The 19,342-nt window shown below is 34.1% G+C and overlaps 1 protein-coding gene across 1 annotated transcript in view; it reads left to right on the top strand.

Moving 5' to 3' along the window:
• Positions 1-19,342, top strand: part of WDR36 (WD repeat domain 36) — a 38,580-nt gene that overhangs the window by 6,780 nt on the left and 12,458 nt on the right. Inside the window, exons 5-16 of the mRNA XM_008704942.2 lie at positions 485-617; positions 1,406-1,460; positions 3,049-3,181; positions 3,465-3,640; positions 3,966-4,086; positions 4,783-4,848; positions 6,263-6,349; positions 7,413-7,558; positions 11,498-11,612; positions 12,106-12,271; positions 12,502-12,610; positions 14,690-14,769. Of these exons, the coding sequence (XP_008703164.2) occupies positions 485-617; positions 1,406-1,460; positions 3,049-3,181; positions 3,465-3,640; positions 3,966-4,086; positions 4,783-4,848; positions 6,263-6,349; positions 7,413-7,558; positions 11,498-11,612; positions 12,106-12,271; positions 12,502-12,610; positions 14,690-14,769 (1,387 nt within the window). The remainder of the gene's footprint in view (positions 1-484; positions 618-1,405; positions 1,461-3,048; positions 3,182-3,464; positions 3,641-3,965; positions 4,087-4,782; positions 4,849-6,262; positions 6,350-7,412; positions 7,559-11,497; positions 11,613-12,105; positions 12,272-12,501; positions 12,611-14,689; positions 14,770-19,342) is intronic.

Below are 19,342 nucleotides of genomic sequence, written 5' to 3'. Positions count from 1 at the left end.
GAGGTTCCATGGAAATGTGTGAGAAGCACTATTCTTAGTTTCACCAAGGTTTGCCTCTTATGTTTTACATCTTTGAGTGGTCTATCAATCTCTCTAGATATTTGAGAGCTCAGTATAAGCACTTCACTTGGAATATTCACTCTGCCTCTTGGTCAAATTATAAAAATAGTAAGGCTGATCCCTAGAGTCACTTTTTTTTAATCCTTATTTTTTATTCCTATAAACCAGCTCAGCAATGAGTGAAATTTTTAATAGTATTGATATCAGAACTTTTAGAAAATTTTTGGCAGTCTAAATTATATTTACAAGTTGCCCCTCATCACATTTATTTAATTTTTCAAGGAATGTGTATAGGTTAGTATGTAATTCTTTGGTTTATATTAGGACATTAATTTTTGGTATGGTAGCCTTACTTTAAAAAGGGGTAAATATATGGGTATATGAAAAAATAATTACATGTTATTTATAACTTTGACTTTTATAGAGGAATACCTGCAATTGACTTTTGATAAATCAGTATTTAAAATTTCTGCAATTTTGCACCCAAGTACCTACTTGAATAAAATACTTCTCGGCAGTGAACAAGGAAGCCTACAGTTGTGGAATGTAAAATCCAAGTAAGCACTTCATTTGGAGTATAAATATAAATATCATTGACTATCCATTCTGTGCTTGGTTCAGTGATGATGACCGAGAGGTATTTTCTCTGCCCCTAAGGTTGTCTGTTGAGGCTCTTTATGTGATGTTTACACTATTGTACATTAAGTATCCCTTGGATAATCATTGAGTAAATTAATCTGCGCCCACTTACTGAATTTACTATGTGATCTGATATTTTGTTGACTATGTTATAATGATTTCAGAATCTCTGTTTCTTCAAGGACTTATTACTTATCATTTGTGGCTTGACTCTGAAATTTAGAGCAGCGCCACTGTTGTCATGCAGTGGTTCTAGAAACGTTGGTGTCATAGTTATATTCCCTTCTGTAATATTTTTCTAGAGATCTACCTACATTCTATGATGGTTTTTTGTTACAGTCTGTAATATGAAATGGTTTTTAGTCATGTATTCTTTTTTCTATTTCTTAAAGAGTTGACATAGTATAGTAATTACCAGCAGCATCAGGCATAGGATCTAGAATTGGTCTGTCTGGGCTCTGAATTATTAGCCATATAACCTTAGCTTAATTGTTTCGCATAATTAAGTTTCTTAGTTTCTGTATCTGAAAAATGGTGATGATATCTACCTCATGGGATTGTTTTTAGTATTAAATAAATTAATATATGTACTTAGGGTAGTGTGGGGCAGAGTAACAAATTAAATGTCTTCTGTTACTATTTCCCTTTTTAATATGTAGTTGATTTTGTTTTCCTAAATAAAACCTTTCTATTTTTCTTCTTGTAGTAAACTACTATATACATTTCAGGGATGGAAAATTGGAGTAACAGCTCTTCAGCAGGTTAGTATTTTTCTGTTTAGTCAAAGGAAAGATGAAGTAAATAGTGTGATCTTTCAGTTTCAGGGGTCAACCATATTTTTAGTCCTGAAGACAATAATATATAGAACCAATTTATTTTTATAAATATTACCCTAATAAATAGTGTTTTGGAAATGTAATTGAAAACAAATAATAATGCCTTTGACTATAAACATTTTTAGAAATCTTTTTGTCTGGAATTAGGCTCTAAATGTATAGTTAGTATGGGGTTATGTTTACCAATCATTTTGCAAGCATGTGTCTTATACAGAGTGGAGATGATAGGGATGAGTTAGTTGTGCAGTAAGGGAGATTGTAGGTCATACAGAGAAATTTGTCAGGATGTTGAGAGCTGTAGCTTGGAATAATTGGGACCCAAATTCTACTATTTCATTAACTAGACTCTTCTGTAAATATCTGCTTTTGTTTTTATGAGTCTGCACAATCTGCACAACAGGTATGAATGAATGAATGAATGTCTGCAGAGAATCTTCTGCGTATATTGGACACATATACTTCCAGTGTACCCTTGTCCTTCTACCTATTGCTTATACCTGCGCAATTTATATTCATTCTTTCATTCTCTCTCACTGCCATCAACTTTGCTATGCTTTTGCCTACCCATAAGACCCCAAAGGTATCTGATGATTAGGTCCCTTGAGGACAAGGAATCATACTCATTTTAGTTTCCCTAGGGTCTTATGCATAATAGTCACTTGATGATAAATTACTAAAATATTTAGCCTGATTCCATTCTGTAATGGTATGGGACATTGATCTTCTGTGCTAAAATAGAGAAGCTTATTCAGCCTGTATGTAAGGCCATTGTATAAAATGAAGATTATATTCATAGATTATTAGAGCTGGAACAGACTAATTGTAAAACTTTTTTGCCTTTTAACGTGTTTTGTAGACTTTTCGTTTTCCTTGGATAAGTAATTCTTCACTTGCTTTGTAGTTGGCCTTTTATGTTGCCATGCATATGGCAAGCCTTTCTATGTTATGCTCTCTTTTTTAAAGATTTTATTTATTTATTTGAGAGAGAGGGAGAGCACAAGTGAGGGTCAGGAAGGGCAGAGGCAGAGGGAGAAGCAGACTCCCCACGAGCAGGGAGCCTGACTGGGACTCAGTTCCAAGACCCCAAGATCATGACCTGAACTGAAGGCAGACGCTTAACCATTTGAGCCACCCAGGTGTCCCTATGTTATGTTTTCTGAGAGTTGTCTCTCTTTTCTGTTTCCGTCCAGTCAGTGATCTGTAGTGACTTCATATATCAGATTCCTTTTCTTTTATGGCTGTTTACTTACTGTGTCAGCTATGTTTTCGGGGTGAGGAGGTTGTTGGTGGCTACCATATTTGAAACTGGGAGGTTACTTGAAAGCATTATTCCTAAATACTTACACGTGAAATAGCAATTAAAGTATGCTAGAATGGTGATACTTACTGTTTTTTTGCCATCCTCAGGAAGATATCCCTTTTTTTGATAACACATAAGTAATGATGCATAACATCAGAATTATTAAAGCTATTTTGATTAAGAAAATAAAAAGCTGAATAATTTAATTTTCAGGCACCAGCTGTGGATGTTGTTGCTATTGGTCTTATGTCAGGTCAGGTTATTATTCACAACATTAAATTCGATGAAACATTAATGAAATTTCGTCAAGACTGGGGACCTATTACTTCGATTTCATTTCGCACAGGTAACTTTTAACTTACTTATTGATAACTGTAAAGAACATTTAAAATGCATTACTTTGAAGCTCATCAAAATTTTCCTAATGGATATTTTCTTGCAATTTAATGTATTTAATAGAAGTGAGTGAAATACTACACTGCAAATAGCCAAAGGATTATGAATAGGTTATTGGTGCATGGTCTTTTCTAACTTTATGTTTATGGATAAAAAGGGTAGAGAGAAAAATTGTTAAGTTTGGTTGTTTTATGGTGCGTGTTTTTCTTAATATATTTTATTTTTGATAACAGATGGTCATCCAATAATGGCAGCTGGAAGCCCGTGTGGCCATATTGGACTCTGGGACCTAGAAGACAAAAAATTAATCAATCAAATGAGAAATGCACATTCTACAGCAATTGCTGGGCTGACATTTCTTCATAGAGAGCCACTTCTTGTCACAAATGGTGCTGACAATGCTCTGAGGGTATTACGATTATCGTTACCATTTTCCTGGTTTCTGTCCTTGGGGTTATTATAAGCCTGTTTTAATGTATGAGCCTGGAACCTAGAAGATGAAAGGAAAATGGAATAAGATAATGGTATAGATGAAGTAAAGAGCACAGCAGGTTACATGATTGCAGTGAAGTGAGAAAGTTACAGTATAGTTTATCTTTCCCCCTGCCCCCTCTCCAGGGTCAGCAGCCTGGCAAGCACTACCTGGTGTCAGCTAATATATGTCGAAGATGATCTGACTGCTTGCAGATCACTTAACACATTGCAAAAGAACCTTATCTTTTTTTTCTTGGCAGATATGGATATTTGATGGTCCCACGGGTGAAGGTCGGCTTTTGAGATTCAGAATGGGACATAGCGCTCCTCTTACCAAAATCAGATACTATGGACAAAACGGACAGCAAATTCTTAGTGCAAGTGAGTTTCTGCTTTGTGCTTTTAGTTTATTCAAGCAAGTATTGAGAGCAGAGTGCTTAATATTTATTAGGTTTGGTATTTACAAATTTTCCAATTCAGATACCCCTAGAGTGATTTGGAAATCTGGGGAAATGAGGGGATTCTTTTTGAATACTTAAGGAAGCATTGTAGATGATATTATCTTCAGTTAGACTATTATTTTATTTACTAATTCTTAGAGACAGATGGTCGGATTCTGAAACTGTGGCCTTGCCTAGTCTAATAATCTGAAAATTATTAGTACCTCATTTTATCCTTTGTTCTTACTAAATGACATTCTTTGCATAGGTAAGTATGGTAATGAAGTAATTGCAATCCAGCTCTCCTTTTATTTATTTTTTATTTTCTTTCTTTTTTTTTTTTTAAAGATTTTATTTATTTGACACAGGGTGGGGGGAGAGAGCAAGCACAAGCAGGGGAAGTGGCAGGCAGAGGGAGAAGCAGGCTCCCACTGAGCAAGGAGCCCAATGTGGGGCTTGATCACGACCGGAGCAGAAGGCAGCCGCTTAACTGACTGAGCCACCCAGGTGCCCCTCCAGCTTTTAAAGTGTCCCAAATTGTAACTTCAGGTTTTAAGAATCTAATTTTCTAAGAGTCATTTAGATAATCCACTGTTGTGATGAAGTTTGACTAAGTATTTTCTGTCTATATCAACAGGTCAAGATGGAACTCTTCAATCATTTTCCACAATACATGAAAAATTTAACAAGAGTTTGGGACATGGTAGGTTACTTGCAAGGTGAAAATAAAGCTGCTGGTCACAAAAGAAACATTTCAAGATAGTGTGAGACAACCAGAGGAAGTTTTGTTGATAAATTTCCTCTTTGCTTGGATGAAATTAAAAAACCCTTGTACGGAAGAGTGTAGAAAGATTCTTAAGATCAGTGTTGCTATGGAAGTGATTGAGGTGTTGCTGTAAGGTTATTAAAAAGAATTTGACATCTTGGCTGGTAAAAACATACTGCTGCCACCCAGGAGACACTGATGATTTCACTTGAGCCATGTGTAGAGTGTAGGATTTTCAACATGAAAGGGACCTTAGAGAAAGCATCAAAGTAAGCTGTGTCCCATCTTTCTGGAAAAAGGGCTTGCTTTATTCTCTATCCCTTCCCATCATTCCCAGCATTTGAAAGATTTTGTATATTAAACAAAAAAATGTTTTTAGTTTTATTTATAATTACTCTTTTTAGCTACTATCCTGGCTATTCATGCATATATATACTTCCAGATGAGTTTTAGGGTTTTTTTTTTTTTTTTAATTTTACTTATTTTTTGAGAGAGAGATAGCGAGAGAGAACACAAGGGAGAGGGAGAAGCAGGCTCCCCACTGAGCAGGGAGCCCGATGTGGGGCTTGATCCCAGGTCTCTGGGATCATGACCCCAGCCAAAGGAAGGTACTTAACCAACTGAGCCAGCGGATGCCCCTTTTTGGATCATTTTTTAATCAGCATCCAAAGTGATACTTGAAATTCATTGGAGAGATTTAATATCTTTAAGAATCTTCACATCAAGGGATATGCTATATCCTTATTCAAGTTGTGTTTTATATTCCTTAGTGAAGCTTTTTTTTTAGTTTTCCTCCTATTGGTCCTACATATTTATGATTATTCAGTGGCATTTTATGTATTTTAATATAATTTGCTAATATTTATTTTTTTGCTAGTAGTATGGATGTGATCTTTGTTCATTATATTTCCACTGTGCAATATTTAATATTTAATAATTAGTATGTAAGAATACATAATATATTGTAATTACAAAATGATGATAATGATATTAGATATTACTGCATCATAGGAACTTACTGGGTTCTTTTTTTATTGTTTCTGTATTTGGTCCAATGAAATGATTATTTGAATAATCATTTGATTGCTTTTCTTGATTACATGACTATATGACCATCATGTCATCTGTAAAAAATGATTATTTTTACCTTCATTTTTCAGTTGTTTTCTTATATAATTATATAGATTAAATTTCATAAATGATTAAATAATAGTGGTAATATCTTTATTTGGCTCCTGATTTAAATAATATTTTGAACTTTATAGTTACATGACAAGGAATAGCTTTTCTGTTATGTACATTTTTCATTAAGAAAGATTCATAGCTGTATTCCCTTCTCCCTCAACCCCAGGATTAATAAATAAAAAAAGAGTCAAACGTAAAGGACTTCAGAGTGCCATGTCAGTAAGACTTCCACCCATCACAAAGTTTGCAGCTGGTAAGTAACTTAATACTGTATTTTGAGAAGTTTTATTTTTCCTACTATCTGTTTTTAAATTTTCTACATTTTAAAAAATGTTTTTGCAAATATTAATAAGCATTTGGAAGTAACTCCAAGTGCATGCAAATCTAATGTGATTTACCTTTTAATTTCAGGTTTTGTTCTTTCTAAGACCTATTAATAAACAGTATTTGGTACTTCATTTTGTAACCCTTCTTATTCTGTTATGTCTGGTATAATGAGAGTCACTAACGTTAAAAAGGTGAGAATGGAGAACTTACAGCTCCGATTTAATCACAACCAGAATGCCCTGAGTTCTTAGTATGCTACATCATTTGAGCGGTGTTTGATTCAAAGAAGTGATTTTAAGAAAAATATAGATAGGCGATGGGATTGTTGAGTGAAAGCTATCATGGAAATAAGGCACCATTTCCATTTCAAGGTTATTATGTCCACCAGATGATGGATTTTTTTCCTTTTTTTTTTAAATAACTTTAATTTTGACTACCCTCCTATTTTTTATCTTAGAGCCGAGTAATCTTCCTAAAACATCTGAATCATGTCACTCACCTGCTTAAAAATCTTTCCGAGGCCCCTTATTACTTATAGGATGCAATCTCCTCTCCTTAACATGGCTTTCAAGATCCTTTGTGATGTGTGGCCCCAGTTGCCATCCTTCTCAGGAAAATACTTGCTCTGCTTCATTTTGTTCAGGTTACTCTTGGACCTGTTTGCTTGGACCTGTTTGTGCCCCTGTTCTCCACTACTCCATTAATTGCTATTTGTTTTACTGCTTCTTTCAAGGAGCCAGTTATTTCTGTCCTCAAATCTCTTAGTAAACCCTGAGTGCTTTTATAAGACACTGTATTCTTTATTATAGTTTCTTTTAATCAGAATCTCTTGTTAGAGTGGAAGCTCAGTGCTCTCCAGAATTCCTGTAAACCGTCATGTCTCTAGTGCTTAATGAAAACATGAATATTATGTGCTTAATAAATAATAGGTGAATGAATGAATGAGGGAATGAAAAATAATTTGATGTATGATTTTTATTATGTTTTAGAGGAAGCTCGTGAAAGTGACTGGGATAGTATCATTGCTTGCCATCAAGGTAAATTATCTTGTTCGACCTGGAATTATCAGAGATCTACAATAGGTGCCTACTTTCTTAAGCCAAAAGAACTGAAGAAGGATGACATAACTGCAACAGTAAGTGAGCTTGAGTTTGTTGGTAAGAGCATTTTCTCCTGTAAAACTGTCCTATGGTAATCTTGTTATACTCAGGTTTATTAATGATAATATTGGTTGAAAGAAAATAACTTAACATTTTGAAATTATTCCCTAATAGTGTAAAGTTGTGCAACTGTAGAAAATAATTTTAGGCTTAAGTTAAGCTTTGCTTAATCAGATGTAATATATTGTTTTAGTTTTATAATTAATATAGGATTGCTCAGAATACCCTTTGAAGATGAATTCAGCATTTATCGATGAACTTTCTTTTTTTTTTTTTTTTTTAAAGATTTTATTTATTTATTCGACAGAGATAGAGACAGCCAGCGAGAGAGGGAACACAAGCAGAGGGAGTGTGAGAGGAAGAGCAGGCTCATAGCGGAGGAGCCTGATGTGGGGCTTGATCCCATAACGCTGGGATCACGCCCTGAGCCAAAGGCAGACGCTTAACCGCTATGCCACCCAGGCGCCCCTATCGATGAACTTTCTTACCTTAATTACGTCGAGTATATAGTACTATACGCAATGAATGTGAATCTTAAGGTTTCTTTTTTTTCTTTCTTTCTTGATTTGTTACAGGGGTAAGATTAAGCTAACTCTTTAATGAGTTACAGATGTAGAAGTTATTTAAAGCCTTTATTTCTTTTCTTATGTTTGTCTCTTGAGAAGTGCCTTGTAGAGAAATTCTGATTGAATTCTAAGCCTTTCTTAAATACAGCTTTTAAATGCCAGTATTTACTTAAAAATTTATTTCTGTTAAGAAATTTTGTTTTTGCTTGCTTTTGTTAATATGTAAGTCTACTTCTATTGGGTTCAAATTTGAGATATAAAGTAGCAGTGTCAAAGTTCGTTTGCAGAGTTGTTGCTCCTACTGTTTTAAAAACAGTTTTATTGATAAAATTCACATACTATAGAATGCTCTCATTTAAGTGTACAATTCAGTGATTTTTAGTATATTCATAGGATTGTGCAATCATCACTAAAATCCAGTCAGTCTAATTTTAGAACATTATCACCTCAATAAAAAAACCTATTCTCTCACTTCCACTCACCCATCTCCTTAACCTAGGTGACTACAGTGTGCTTTTTATTTCTATGGATTTTCCTATTCTGGGCATTTAATGTAAATGGAATCATATAATATATGATCTTTCTGATTGACTTCTTCTTCACTTAGCACAATGTTTTCAAAATTTATTCATGTTGTAGCATGTATCAATACTTTGCTCCTTTTATTGCTGAATAATAATCCATTTTGTGTATAAACCACATTTTATTTAGTTATTGGTCCCTTGATGGCATTTATGTTGTTTCTACTTCGTGGCTGTTATAAATAATGCTAACATTACTGCACAAGTTTTTATGTGAACATATGTTTTTGTTTCTCTGCATTTATACCTAGGGCTGGAATTGTTAGGTCATAATGCAACTCTGTGTTCAACATTTGTGAGGAACTGCTAACCTGTTTTCCAATTGGCATTCCCACTAGCAATGTATAAGGCTTCTAATTTCTGTCCTTCCTAGCTAACACTTGTGATTGCTCTTTTGATTATTGCCATGCTGGTTGGTGTGAAGTAGCATATTGTTGTGATTTTAATTTGAGTTTCCCTCGTGACTTAACAATGTTGAACATCTTTTCATGTGCTTATTGGCTGTTTATATGTCTTTGGAGAAATGTCTGTTCAAGTCTCTACCCATTAAAGGGGTTATTTTTTTTTACATTGAGTTATGATGGTTCTTTATATATTCTGGATGCAAGTGCCTTATCAGATACGTGATTTGCAATGTTTTTCCCCCATTCTGTGGGCTGCCATTTCGTTTTCTTATTGGTATCATTTTCAGTGTAAGAGTTTTTAATTTTGATTAAGTCCAACCTATCTTTTTTTTTTAATTGCCTGTGGTATGTGAGAAATCCGTGCCTGAAGGCCATGAACATTTACCCCTGTGATTTTTCCTAAGAGTTTCATAATTTTAGCTCTTAATTTAAGTCTGTGATCCTTTCTGAGTTAATTTTTGTGTATGGTGTAATGTAGGGGTCCAAGTTCATTCTTTTGCATTTGGAAGTATAGTTGTCTGAGCATCATGTTCAAAAGACTATTCTTTATCCTGTTGCATAGTCTTGGTATGCTTCCCAGAAATAAATTTGACAAGACTGTAAGGATTTATTTCTAGATTTCTCAATTCTCTTCTATTGTTTTGTATGTCTGTTGTTATGCCAGTAGCACATTGTCTTTACTATAGTACCTTTGTATAAAATTTTGAAATCAAAGATCGAATCCTCCAAGTTCTTCTTTTTTCAAGATCGTTTTGGCTATTCTGGTCTCTTGCATTTCCATGCGAATTTTAGGATTTGCTTGTCAATTTCTGCAATGAAAGCAGCTAGGATTTTGATACAGGTTTTACTGATTCTGTAGATCAATTTGAGGACTATTACCATCTTAATATTCTGATAAATGAACATATGATGTTTTTCCATTTATTTAGAGCTTTCATTTCCGTCAGCAATATTTTGTAGTTGTAATTCTCTCAGCTTACTCATTTTTGATAATAGCTATCTTTGATAATAATGAGTAAATTAGAAAAGGAGCCAGAAGCGGGCCCATTAACAATAATTAATCATATTAAAATAAATGCAAATTCTAGGGACCTTTATTACTTGAAGGGTATAGCCAAATAGTTCCATTAATTCCTGAAAGCATAACTACATAACGTCGCATAAATATTTATAAGTTATTCAAAATAAGTAAGGTTATATATGTGTTCTAGGAACACATATAGGAAGATAGGATGCTTTTTAAGATTAGTCCATAATTTCTACCTAAAATATTTTATCTTCTAAGGAATATGCTTTTAGGAAAATACATATGTAATGGAACATACTTCTGAGAATGCGGTGTTAATATTATCTTGATTTGGTGTATCAGTTGTGTGCTGCTTTGCATAGTTGAATAGCCTCTATTAAATATTTTCTTTTTTTAAAGATGTTTTTATTTATTTGATAGAGAGAGAGAGCACGGGCGGGGGAGGGCAGAGGAAGAAGCAGACTCCCCATTGAGCAGGGAGCCTGCTGCAGGACTCAATCCAGGACTTGATCCAGGACTCCAGGATCATGACCTGAGCCGAAGGCAGTCGCTTAACCAACTGAACCACCCAGGCGCCCTAAATATTTTCTTAGAGGTGTTAGAAGTCATCTGTTTCTTTAGGCATAAATTCACCAGGCTTTTCAATTATCTCTTGGGGGAATGACATCTGATTGGCACACAGTGGCAATCAGGGATTTCTCTGGCCATTACTCAGTACATAGCCAGTCTCATTTTTTTAACATAGGAAAAAGGACATCTTCTTAATACAATACTGACACTTTAATATTAAAATATGAGTTTATTTTACAGAAACTGCTTACAAACTAAATGTTTTCTGTGCAATATCTTATGTATCCCCTTCCTAGTATGTATAATCAAGATATTTTGGGCTTTTTCTTTGGACATGCTAATTAATGTTATGTTTCCAGTTTTATATCACCTGTAGAAGCAGTTATATAAGTAAGGTAAAGAAACTAGGCAGTGGAATACTTTGACTTTAGCACTGTTGTGAATAAATTAAAAATTGAAGCCAAATGAAATATAATTCTTCTAACTTTGTACATTTCAATTGAGTTAACTTTAGTTATGTTTTATTTTCTTGGATAATATTTCTTTATACTTCTTAGAGAATGGAAATAGAATCAAGCAGATATTTCTTATACGCCCAAGTATAATTACACTGTGTTTAAGAAAATTAATGAGGCAACTCATTTAGCATGCTTCTTTTTTTAATGAGATAATTAGTAGATAAAAAGATATTTGGAAACCATAAAGTATAATAAAAATCTTAATTACTTTCTGTATCATTTGTGTTTAAATTTTTTTTTCCCCTAAGGCAGTAGATATAACTTCTTGTGGAAACTTTGCTGTAATTGGTCTCTCATCAGGAACTGTAGATGTATATAACATGCAGTCTGGTATACATCGAGGAAGCTTTGGTGAGGATCAAGGTATTGAATTTTTTTCCTTTTTCTTACTTAAAAAATAATAATATAGAAAGATGCAAGGCTAATAACTGTCTCTGGCATTTATTAAATTCTTGAGTGCTAGGCCTTTTGCTAAGGTTGTAGGTGGGTTATTGCCAACCCTGTTTGGCAGTTACTGCCATTACACCTACTATAAACACCATGTTGAAATACTTAAAGGCAATGAAATTATTGATAGATTAGGGAAAAGTGGATATTATACAAAATAAAATTTTTGTTTTCTTCCCCTTTGCATTAAACAGAAAATCTTAACCTTTGTGGCATCAACCTGATGGGTTTCTTTTAATTAGAGCAATATAATAATCTCCCTATTGTCTGAAATCCAGCTTTATTTTAAGATTTTAAGGGAACTAAATAGTGGGAACTTAGATATTTAAATGAAGAAATCACTCTGTGTAGTGTTCAAATAGGCAGTGCTAATTCTTATTTCTTTTTTCTTTTAACATATGCTTTAAAGCTCATAAAGGATGCGTTAGAGGTGTTGCGGTGGATGGGTTAAACCAGTTGATGATTACAACTGGTAGTGAAGGGTTACTCAAGTTCTGGAACTTTAAAAGCAAAATTTTAATACATTCTATGAGCCTTGATTCATCTCCAAATATGATGCTGCTACATAGAGACAGGTAAAGTTTTTCCTTTAATGATTATGGATTTTTTTCTTGATGATTTTTGTTTAAGTATTAATATGAATAATTTGCCAAGTGAGAAAATCTGACACTTAATGTAAAAGAACAGAGTTTTGTTTAATTTCCTCACAGATATATTTGATTATTAGCAAAATTAAAATGACTATAAGATTTTAGTTAAAGTTTTGTTGGTTTGTTTATTAAAACTGGTATATTTATCTTACTAGTGGCATTCTGGGACTTGCCTTGGATGACTTCTCCATTAGTGTTCTGGACATTGAAACTAGGAAGATTGTCAGAGAGTTTTCTGGACACCAAGGCCAAATAAATGACCTGGTAAAATGAACTTTTGATGTTTAAATAAAACTTGACTAATTTCTGTTTCTATTTAGGTTAAAAATTTTCAAATAATTGGAACTGTTATCTTTTAGTAGCATTAAATTTATCATATGAGATATTCAAAACAAATAGTTTGACAACTAATTCTCAAAGAATAGATTTTTAAAGAAAATATAGAAGTTAAAGAAGTTTAATATTTCTCAGGGAGTTAATGCCATCAGATTAAAGTATAAATCCCAGACTTCATCTTTTTTTCATAAACTCTAAATAAGGCTAAAGTATACTTTGGAGAATGAATGACCTATTGAAACATAAGTATATCATTTTTAACTTAATATTAAACTAGACTGAGAGAACTCATTTCTGATTCTCTACATGCATAACTAATAGTAGGAACCTGGAGTATCTGGTATCTGGTTTATTCTAGTTTAGCGTTATTTCTAGTTTGTATTTCTTAACTCTAAAAGAGTTTAGTCAATAAAAATGTATTTTAACTTACTATTACATTCTCATGGTGGGATATGTGATATGATACGTAATATGATATTATGTTCTTATAGTGGGATATGTGATATGATACAATATAGTGGGATATGATAATTTGAAAAGTGTATATTGAGGACTATATTAACTACATATTGTTATTTTTCATCAATTACAGAACCTTGATTTACTTGAAAACAGGAAAAAATTAAAATCTGGGTTATTCACTGGCAATTCCAGCAGCTACATTTATTTATCTGTTCTTGCACCCAAAAAACAGAATTTGCAATGGTTACCCATTTCCTTAAAAATAGGGGGAAAAAGTCAGGAAATTGTATTCTGCAGATAGGAGATTGGCAGAACTACCCACTAACAGGATTTGCTGTGACAGCATCTGTAGAAATGAGGGCAGGAGTGGAGTAATTTTGATGAAATTTTTTTGATGCATTTTTGAAAGCAGTCAATGTCAGCTTCTCTTTGTATTTCTTTCCTTTTCCAACCTTATTTTGACCTTGTGTGTCTGGAATATCTCCTACTTAGTGAAGTTAATCCTGTTCAATTAAATCTATGAGCATTTATAACATGACTGTACCTATCAGAGTCATTTCTCCCCATCCTTTGTTAATGTGCAGTATTCTGTAAATCGAATTCACTGTACTTTAAGATTTGAGTTTCCAGTGTTTCACTGCAACCCGGTGAACAGATTGGAATCTGTTTATCCCATTATCATCTGTTAATATGGATGGTCATAATCCCTGTGGTGTGTTTAGACTCCTGGCTAAATAATCTACCATTATAAAAATTAAAGTTTTTTGTTTTGGGTCTTCTTTCACATATGATCTTATCTAAGCCTCATAATTCTTATGTGCTACAGGAAAATGAGAGCTATTTATCCATTTATATCAAGAGAACAAATACAGCTTCTTTAAGGTGGCATAAGTAGTTTATTATTTAAATTTATTTTGAAATTCTGATTATTGTAGTTTTAAGTTATATTTTGGAAATAAAACATCATTATAAAAGTTTTAACTGAAGCTGCAAGTAAAAGTTATTTTTTAATAACTTTAATATTTTAAGAGAATTTACATTCTTCAAAATCATTGTGGATTCTTAGAAAGTCAGTCTAATGTATAGACTCTTCAGTGAAACATGACTTTTGTTTCTTTCACCGAACTTTATAAATGAAATTAACAAAATATTTCTAATTGAATGTTCTCAGAATAGCAGTTTTATGCTAAAAATGTTTTGTAGTCAAACAGTTTGTTAACTCTCTCTCAAGTATAGAAGATTATAGAGTAATCTTTTCCTGTGGAAAATTGGATGATACTGTTAACTTTTAAAGCTTTTTATAATTCATATAAAAACTTAATTCTTATCTATATCCAAACAGTGGTATGTAAGAAATGATACCTTCTTTTTTATAAAATAAGGTAGTCTAAATTTTACTCAGACTTATTTTTCATGAAGCCTGCATCTTATTTTCATTTCTTACGTTCTATAAGCTGTTAAACGTACAGACACAAGCATACATAGGTAAATAAGCACATGCTCATTATATATGCTTTTTTTTTTTTTTTCCTTTTTAATTTGAAGGCTTTTAGTCCTGATGGTCGTTGGTTAATAAGTGCTTCAATGGATTGTTCCGTTAGAACTTGGGACCTTCCATCTGGGTGGTGAGTTTATTTTTAGATCCCTAACCTCTGTCAAAAGATTTCTCAATCATTGTCTTTACTTGTAACTTTTACCTACGGTTAATGCTTGTGTGCCCTGTGAATATGAATACATTTGGGGATTTTTCTGACCTTACTATATTTTTTCCTTGGAGTGTTTTTGATTTTTTAAATAGCAGGGAGTAGTGCTATAAAAGATAGTAGTAAGGAAAATGCAGTCTCTGTTAGGTATTCTGTTCCTGCAAAATTGAGATATAGAAGTGAGTTGCATAGACTGAAAGAAAGCTCATTTGACCTTTTCAGTACTCCAAAATAGAGTTCAGACTTTAGAACTGCAAACTTCTGTTGAGTGTCTTTTTGTTGTTCATATGAATTTAGTTAAAAGGCTGAAAAGCCTAACTTTCATTTGTGTATATTGTGTATTTTCTGTCTCTAACATAATTCTTTTTTTTTTTTTTTTTTTTTAAAGATTTTATTTATTTATGTGACAGAGAGACAGCCAGCGAGAGAGGGAACACAGCAGGGGGAGTGGGAGAGGAAGAAGCAGGCTCATAGCGGAGGAGCCTGATGTGGGACTCGATCCCGGTACGCCAGGATCACGCCCTGAGCCGAAGGCAGACGCTTTAACGACTGCGCTACCCAGGCGCCCCTCTGTCTCTAACATAATTCTTGAAGATGTTTTAGACACCATAAAGTAATGAAAGTGTGTTTCTTAAGATTTAGGTAAAACACCAGCAGTGTTCAGAAATCTGTTTCATAGTGAAACTTGTTACAAAACAGCACTTAAAGAGAAAAATTATCTACTTCTGTTAAATAATTTGAACAGTGGAGACCTACAGAGAGAGCAAGGGAGCTAGCTTTGTTGTTAAAAATTATGTAGGAATAGACACAGTTTAAAATCATATCACTTAACGGAATTTCTTAGATGAGTATGAAAGTAGTGATGGGAACAGTGAAGTGTCCATTTTAACAGGAACATACTGTAAAGAAAGATGGGGAAAATGAGAAGGAACATGGCACTTTTTAAGCCTCTGAAATATTCCTAAATTAAGCGCTGTCCAATTGTACTTCCTCTTTTCTCAGGAATTGATAAGTTCATACCTGAAAGCAATTTGACCTTTAGAAAGGAAAAACCCTGATGTACTCATTTCCCTTTAAGTTTCATACAGGAATGAGGCATAGCTATCTTTCCAACATACATACAAGATTTGGAATATGCACAGCAACAGTGTCTAATGGGTCCAGCCCTAATAACTAGGGACCTTTGTCCACAGATGTGTCTTTTTTTCACTTAAAATATAGTAAAATCTAATTATTTTCTAAAAATGAATATTATGATTAAATTTCTTTACAGTAGGAAAGTTGTACAAGTAACAAGTTGGCATAATTTTTGCCTTTTTCACTTACCTTTTTATTTCAGTTCACATTAGATAGGAGAGATGGGTTAATGTTCAGTAGTACTAAATTGGCAAAATATTTTTTAAAAATGGTAAGCTTATCTTTGGAATGGAAGAATTAGGATCTGAAAGTAGCATTCAAAGCCACCAGTCTTTGACTCAACCTTAGCGTTTTCTCTGAATTTCTTACTTCAGTAAAAAATTGAACAGATTTAAATCTGACAGATTTAAATCAGAGTGATTTTCCATGATTTCTACTCTGATATCTTATTTTTAGAAGAGCACTGAGACAATATTAAGTGAATACAGGGGAATGCTGGGAGACACACATGAGCAAGAAATCAGTCATTGTTACAATAAAAGAAAATAATTTCTGCACCAATTGATTGAACCAAAATATATTTTTTCTTTTTTTTTTTTTTTAAAGATTTTATTTATTTATTTGACAGAGACAGCCAGCGAGAGAGGGAACACAAGCAGGGGGAGTGGGAGAGGAAGAAGCAGGCTCCCAGCAGAGGAGCCTGATGTGGGGCTCGATCCCAGAACGCCGGGATCACGCCCTGAGCCGCAGGCAGACGCTTAACCACTGTGCCGCCCAGGCACCCCGAACCAAAATATGTTTTAATAAAGAAAAACATAAGTGCTTATTTGTTCAGCTATGAGGCAGAGCAAATGAGAAAGCTTGAAAAGCAGTATCAGCACAACTGCTGCTGCCTAATTGCAACTAAGCTGACATTTACCGTGAGTGCTAGGCACTTGATACGCTTTTATTTTCATCTTCCCTCATATCCTAATAGCTGTAGGTACTACTACTACTGTTATTAGTCCCATTTTACAAATGAGAAAATGGAGGCTCAGAGAGAAGAGATTTACCCAAGGTGGCATAGTGGTAAATGACATTTTGCTGTAATAAGCAGAGGAGAAAAGCAGATTTCCCAGTAGTTGGAATAATCGACTTTGCTTGGTTGTGTCATGTTCTAAGGATGAATTGATTTTGTTGATGTAGAAGATAGTAAGGAGGTGAGGATCAGTATTTCATCATATGACCATAGGTAACTGTTGGGTTTTTTGATTCCTCCTCTTTTTAAAAACATAATTACTAGGGCAATCTTTGGATATTCATAGTTCTTTCTTCAGTAAGTAGTTTCATCATTTACATAACATGTTAAGTATTTAAGGAGTGAATTTACTTACTATATAGTCTGAAAAGTGAAACTATCTCCAAGCAAACCTTTGAGTGTGGCAACATACAGGTGTATCCATCTGTTGTACCGCCTGTCTAAAACAAATCGCATAGCTTCTCAGTGGTTTCCTGTAAAGTGTTTTGAAGTGCTGAAAATATTCCTGTGTCTGTAGGATTCTCTGAGAAGCAGAGTTGAAATTTTTTACTCTGAAATTATCTGGCACCCCTACCACTACCACCTCTTTTTTCTGGTTGTTTTTAATCTATTAGAAGTTCAGCTTGAACCCCTTTGGGGGTGAGAAAAATAGAAAAGTAAATAGTTGAATAGAATTTTGCATTTTGTTCTTTCTCACCGTCTGACACCTGCTTTCTGTGGAGCATCACATGAAAATGGTTGGACTAGAACATTGTTTTGGATTTTCTCACTGAGGCAGAACCATCTCTTTTGTTCTGTTCATTAAAGATACCTGTGTAAGGTAATTCTGTCACTTTCAAAATTGAACATCTAGACACTGTCTGCATTTGTTTAGAATATAGTCAGAAAGTACTTAGGGGTACCTGGGTGGTGCAGTCAGTTAAGCGTCTGACTCTTGATTTTGGCTCAGGTCGTAATCTCAGGGTCATGGGATTGAGCTCTGAAGTGGGCTCTGTGCTCAGTGCAGAGTCTGCTTAAGACTTCCTCACCTTTTGCCTCTCCCCCCTGCACTTGTGGGTGCGTGCTCTCTTGCTCTCTCTCTTTCTCTCTCTAAATCTTTAAAAAGAAAAAGAAATTAATGTTACCTGTATATGCACTTCTCTGTGCTTAAAAATCTGATCCCTTAGAATGAGAATTTTATTAATGTTCTCTCAAAAAATATATAATTTACCTAGGACTGTTCATTTTGTGGGATTAGCAGAAGACTATGTGGTAGTTAGGTCTGGGATTAAGCCCGTACGTACACTTACACTTTATGAGCTAATGTGGCAGTGTAAATACACTGTATGTGGAAACCACCTTTTTCTGTCTGATGCTTTTACACCATGGACAGCCAATCCGCCCACACACAACAGCTGTGGAAATCAAGTTGCACGGTGAATGTGACAAAATAATAAATTTGGTCAAGCATTAGATTCTCTTTTTAACAGATTCTAAATGTGTTAGGAAGTTTCAACCCTCACGTAACTTTCAATGAACAAATGTTGATGAAGACACAAGAAATGGTAAAATCTGAAATTGTTGTGTTTAAGTTTAATCTTCATCTATATGCACTGAGATAATGTTTCTGCTCTGGGTTGTTGGAATTAAGTGAATAACATAATTTAACTGTCTCTGGTATATAATAAATGTTTGGCAAATGTTTCCTTTCCGCCCAAATCTCCTTGATCCCTAAGAGAAACCATTCTTGTGAGCTTCCAAAGTAGGTTTGAGCAGAAGTCAGACAGGTTATTAGTCATCTTTGTTTCCCTATAACTAAGAATTAAACAGCAGTCATTGTCCTGAGCACACTCTGCTGTGTCTTCAGTGCTCCTAATTTTAGTCTTGTTTTCTTATGTTGCATTCATTATTTAAAGGTTACATTTTTAATCACTCTGTACAAATTGAGAAAGAGATTTTATCATGAGCAAGTCACTTAATGTTGCCACTGGACAGTCTTCCTTTACACTTGAGCTGCTTAGAGTGTGTTCCATGAATCATCAGTGTCTGGGTCTGTATATGCTATTGAGCTATTTATTGTATCTTTAGTTTCAGTAGTGGTTTTGCTTAATTTATAGTGATTAAGAGTTCAGACTCCTTGGGTGACGATCCTTCACTCAGTTGCTTTCTACCTTGAGCAGGTTTTTAAATCTTCTGTACCTCATTTTTCTGCTCTGTGTAGTAAGGACAGGTCTGCCTCAGAGGGTTGTGAGGATTAAATTAAGAAGCCTCAAGTGCTCAGGGTACTTCCTAGCATGGAGCACTAGAGAGTGTTAACTGCTATTATTTTTTTTTTTACTTGAAATAATTTGTTTTATTTGA

This window comes from Ursus maritimus, unplaced genomic scaffold (assembly GCF_017311325.1).
Source record: "Ursus maritimus isolate PB19 unplaced genomic scaffold, ASM1731132v1 scaffold_5, whole genome shotgun sequence".
In the NCBI taxonomy this organism is placed as follows: domain Eukaryota; kingdom Metazoa; phylum Chordata; class Mammalia; order Carnivora; family Ursidae; genus Ursus; species Ursus maritimus.
This window is presented reverse-complemented; position numbering and strand designations above follow the sequence as displayed.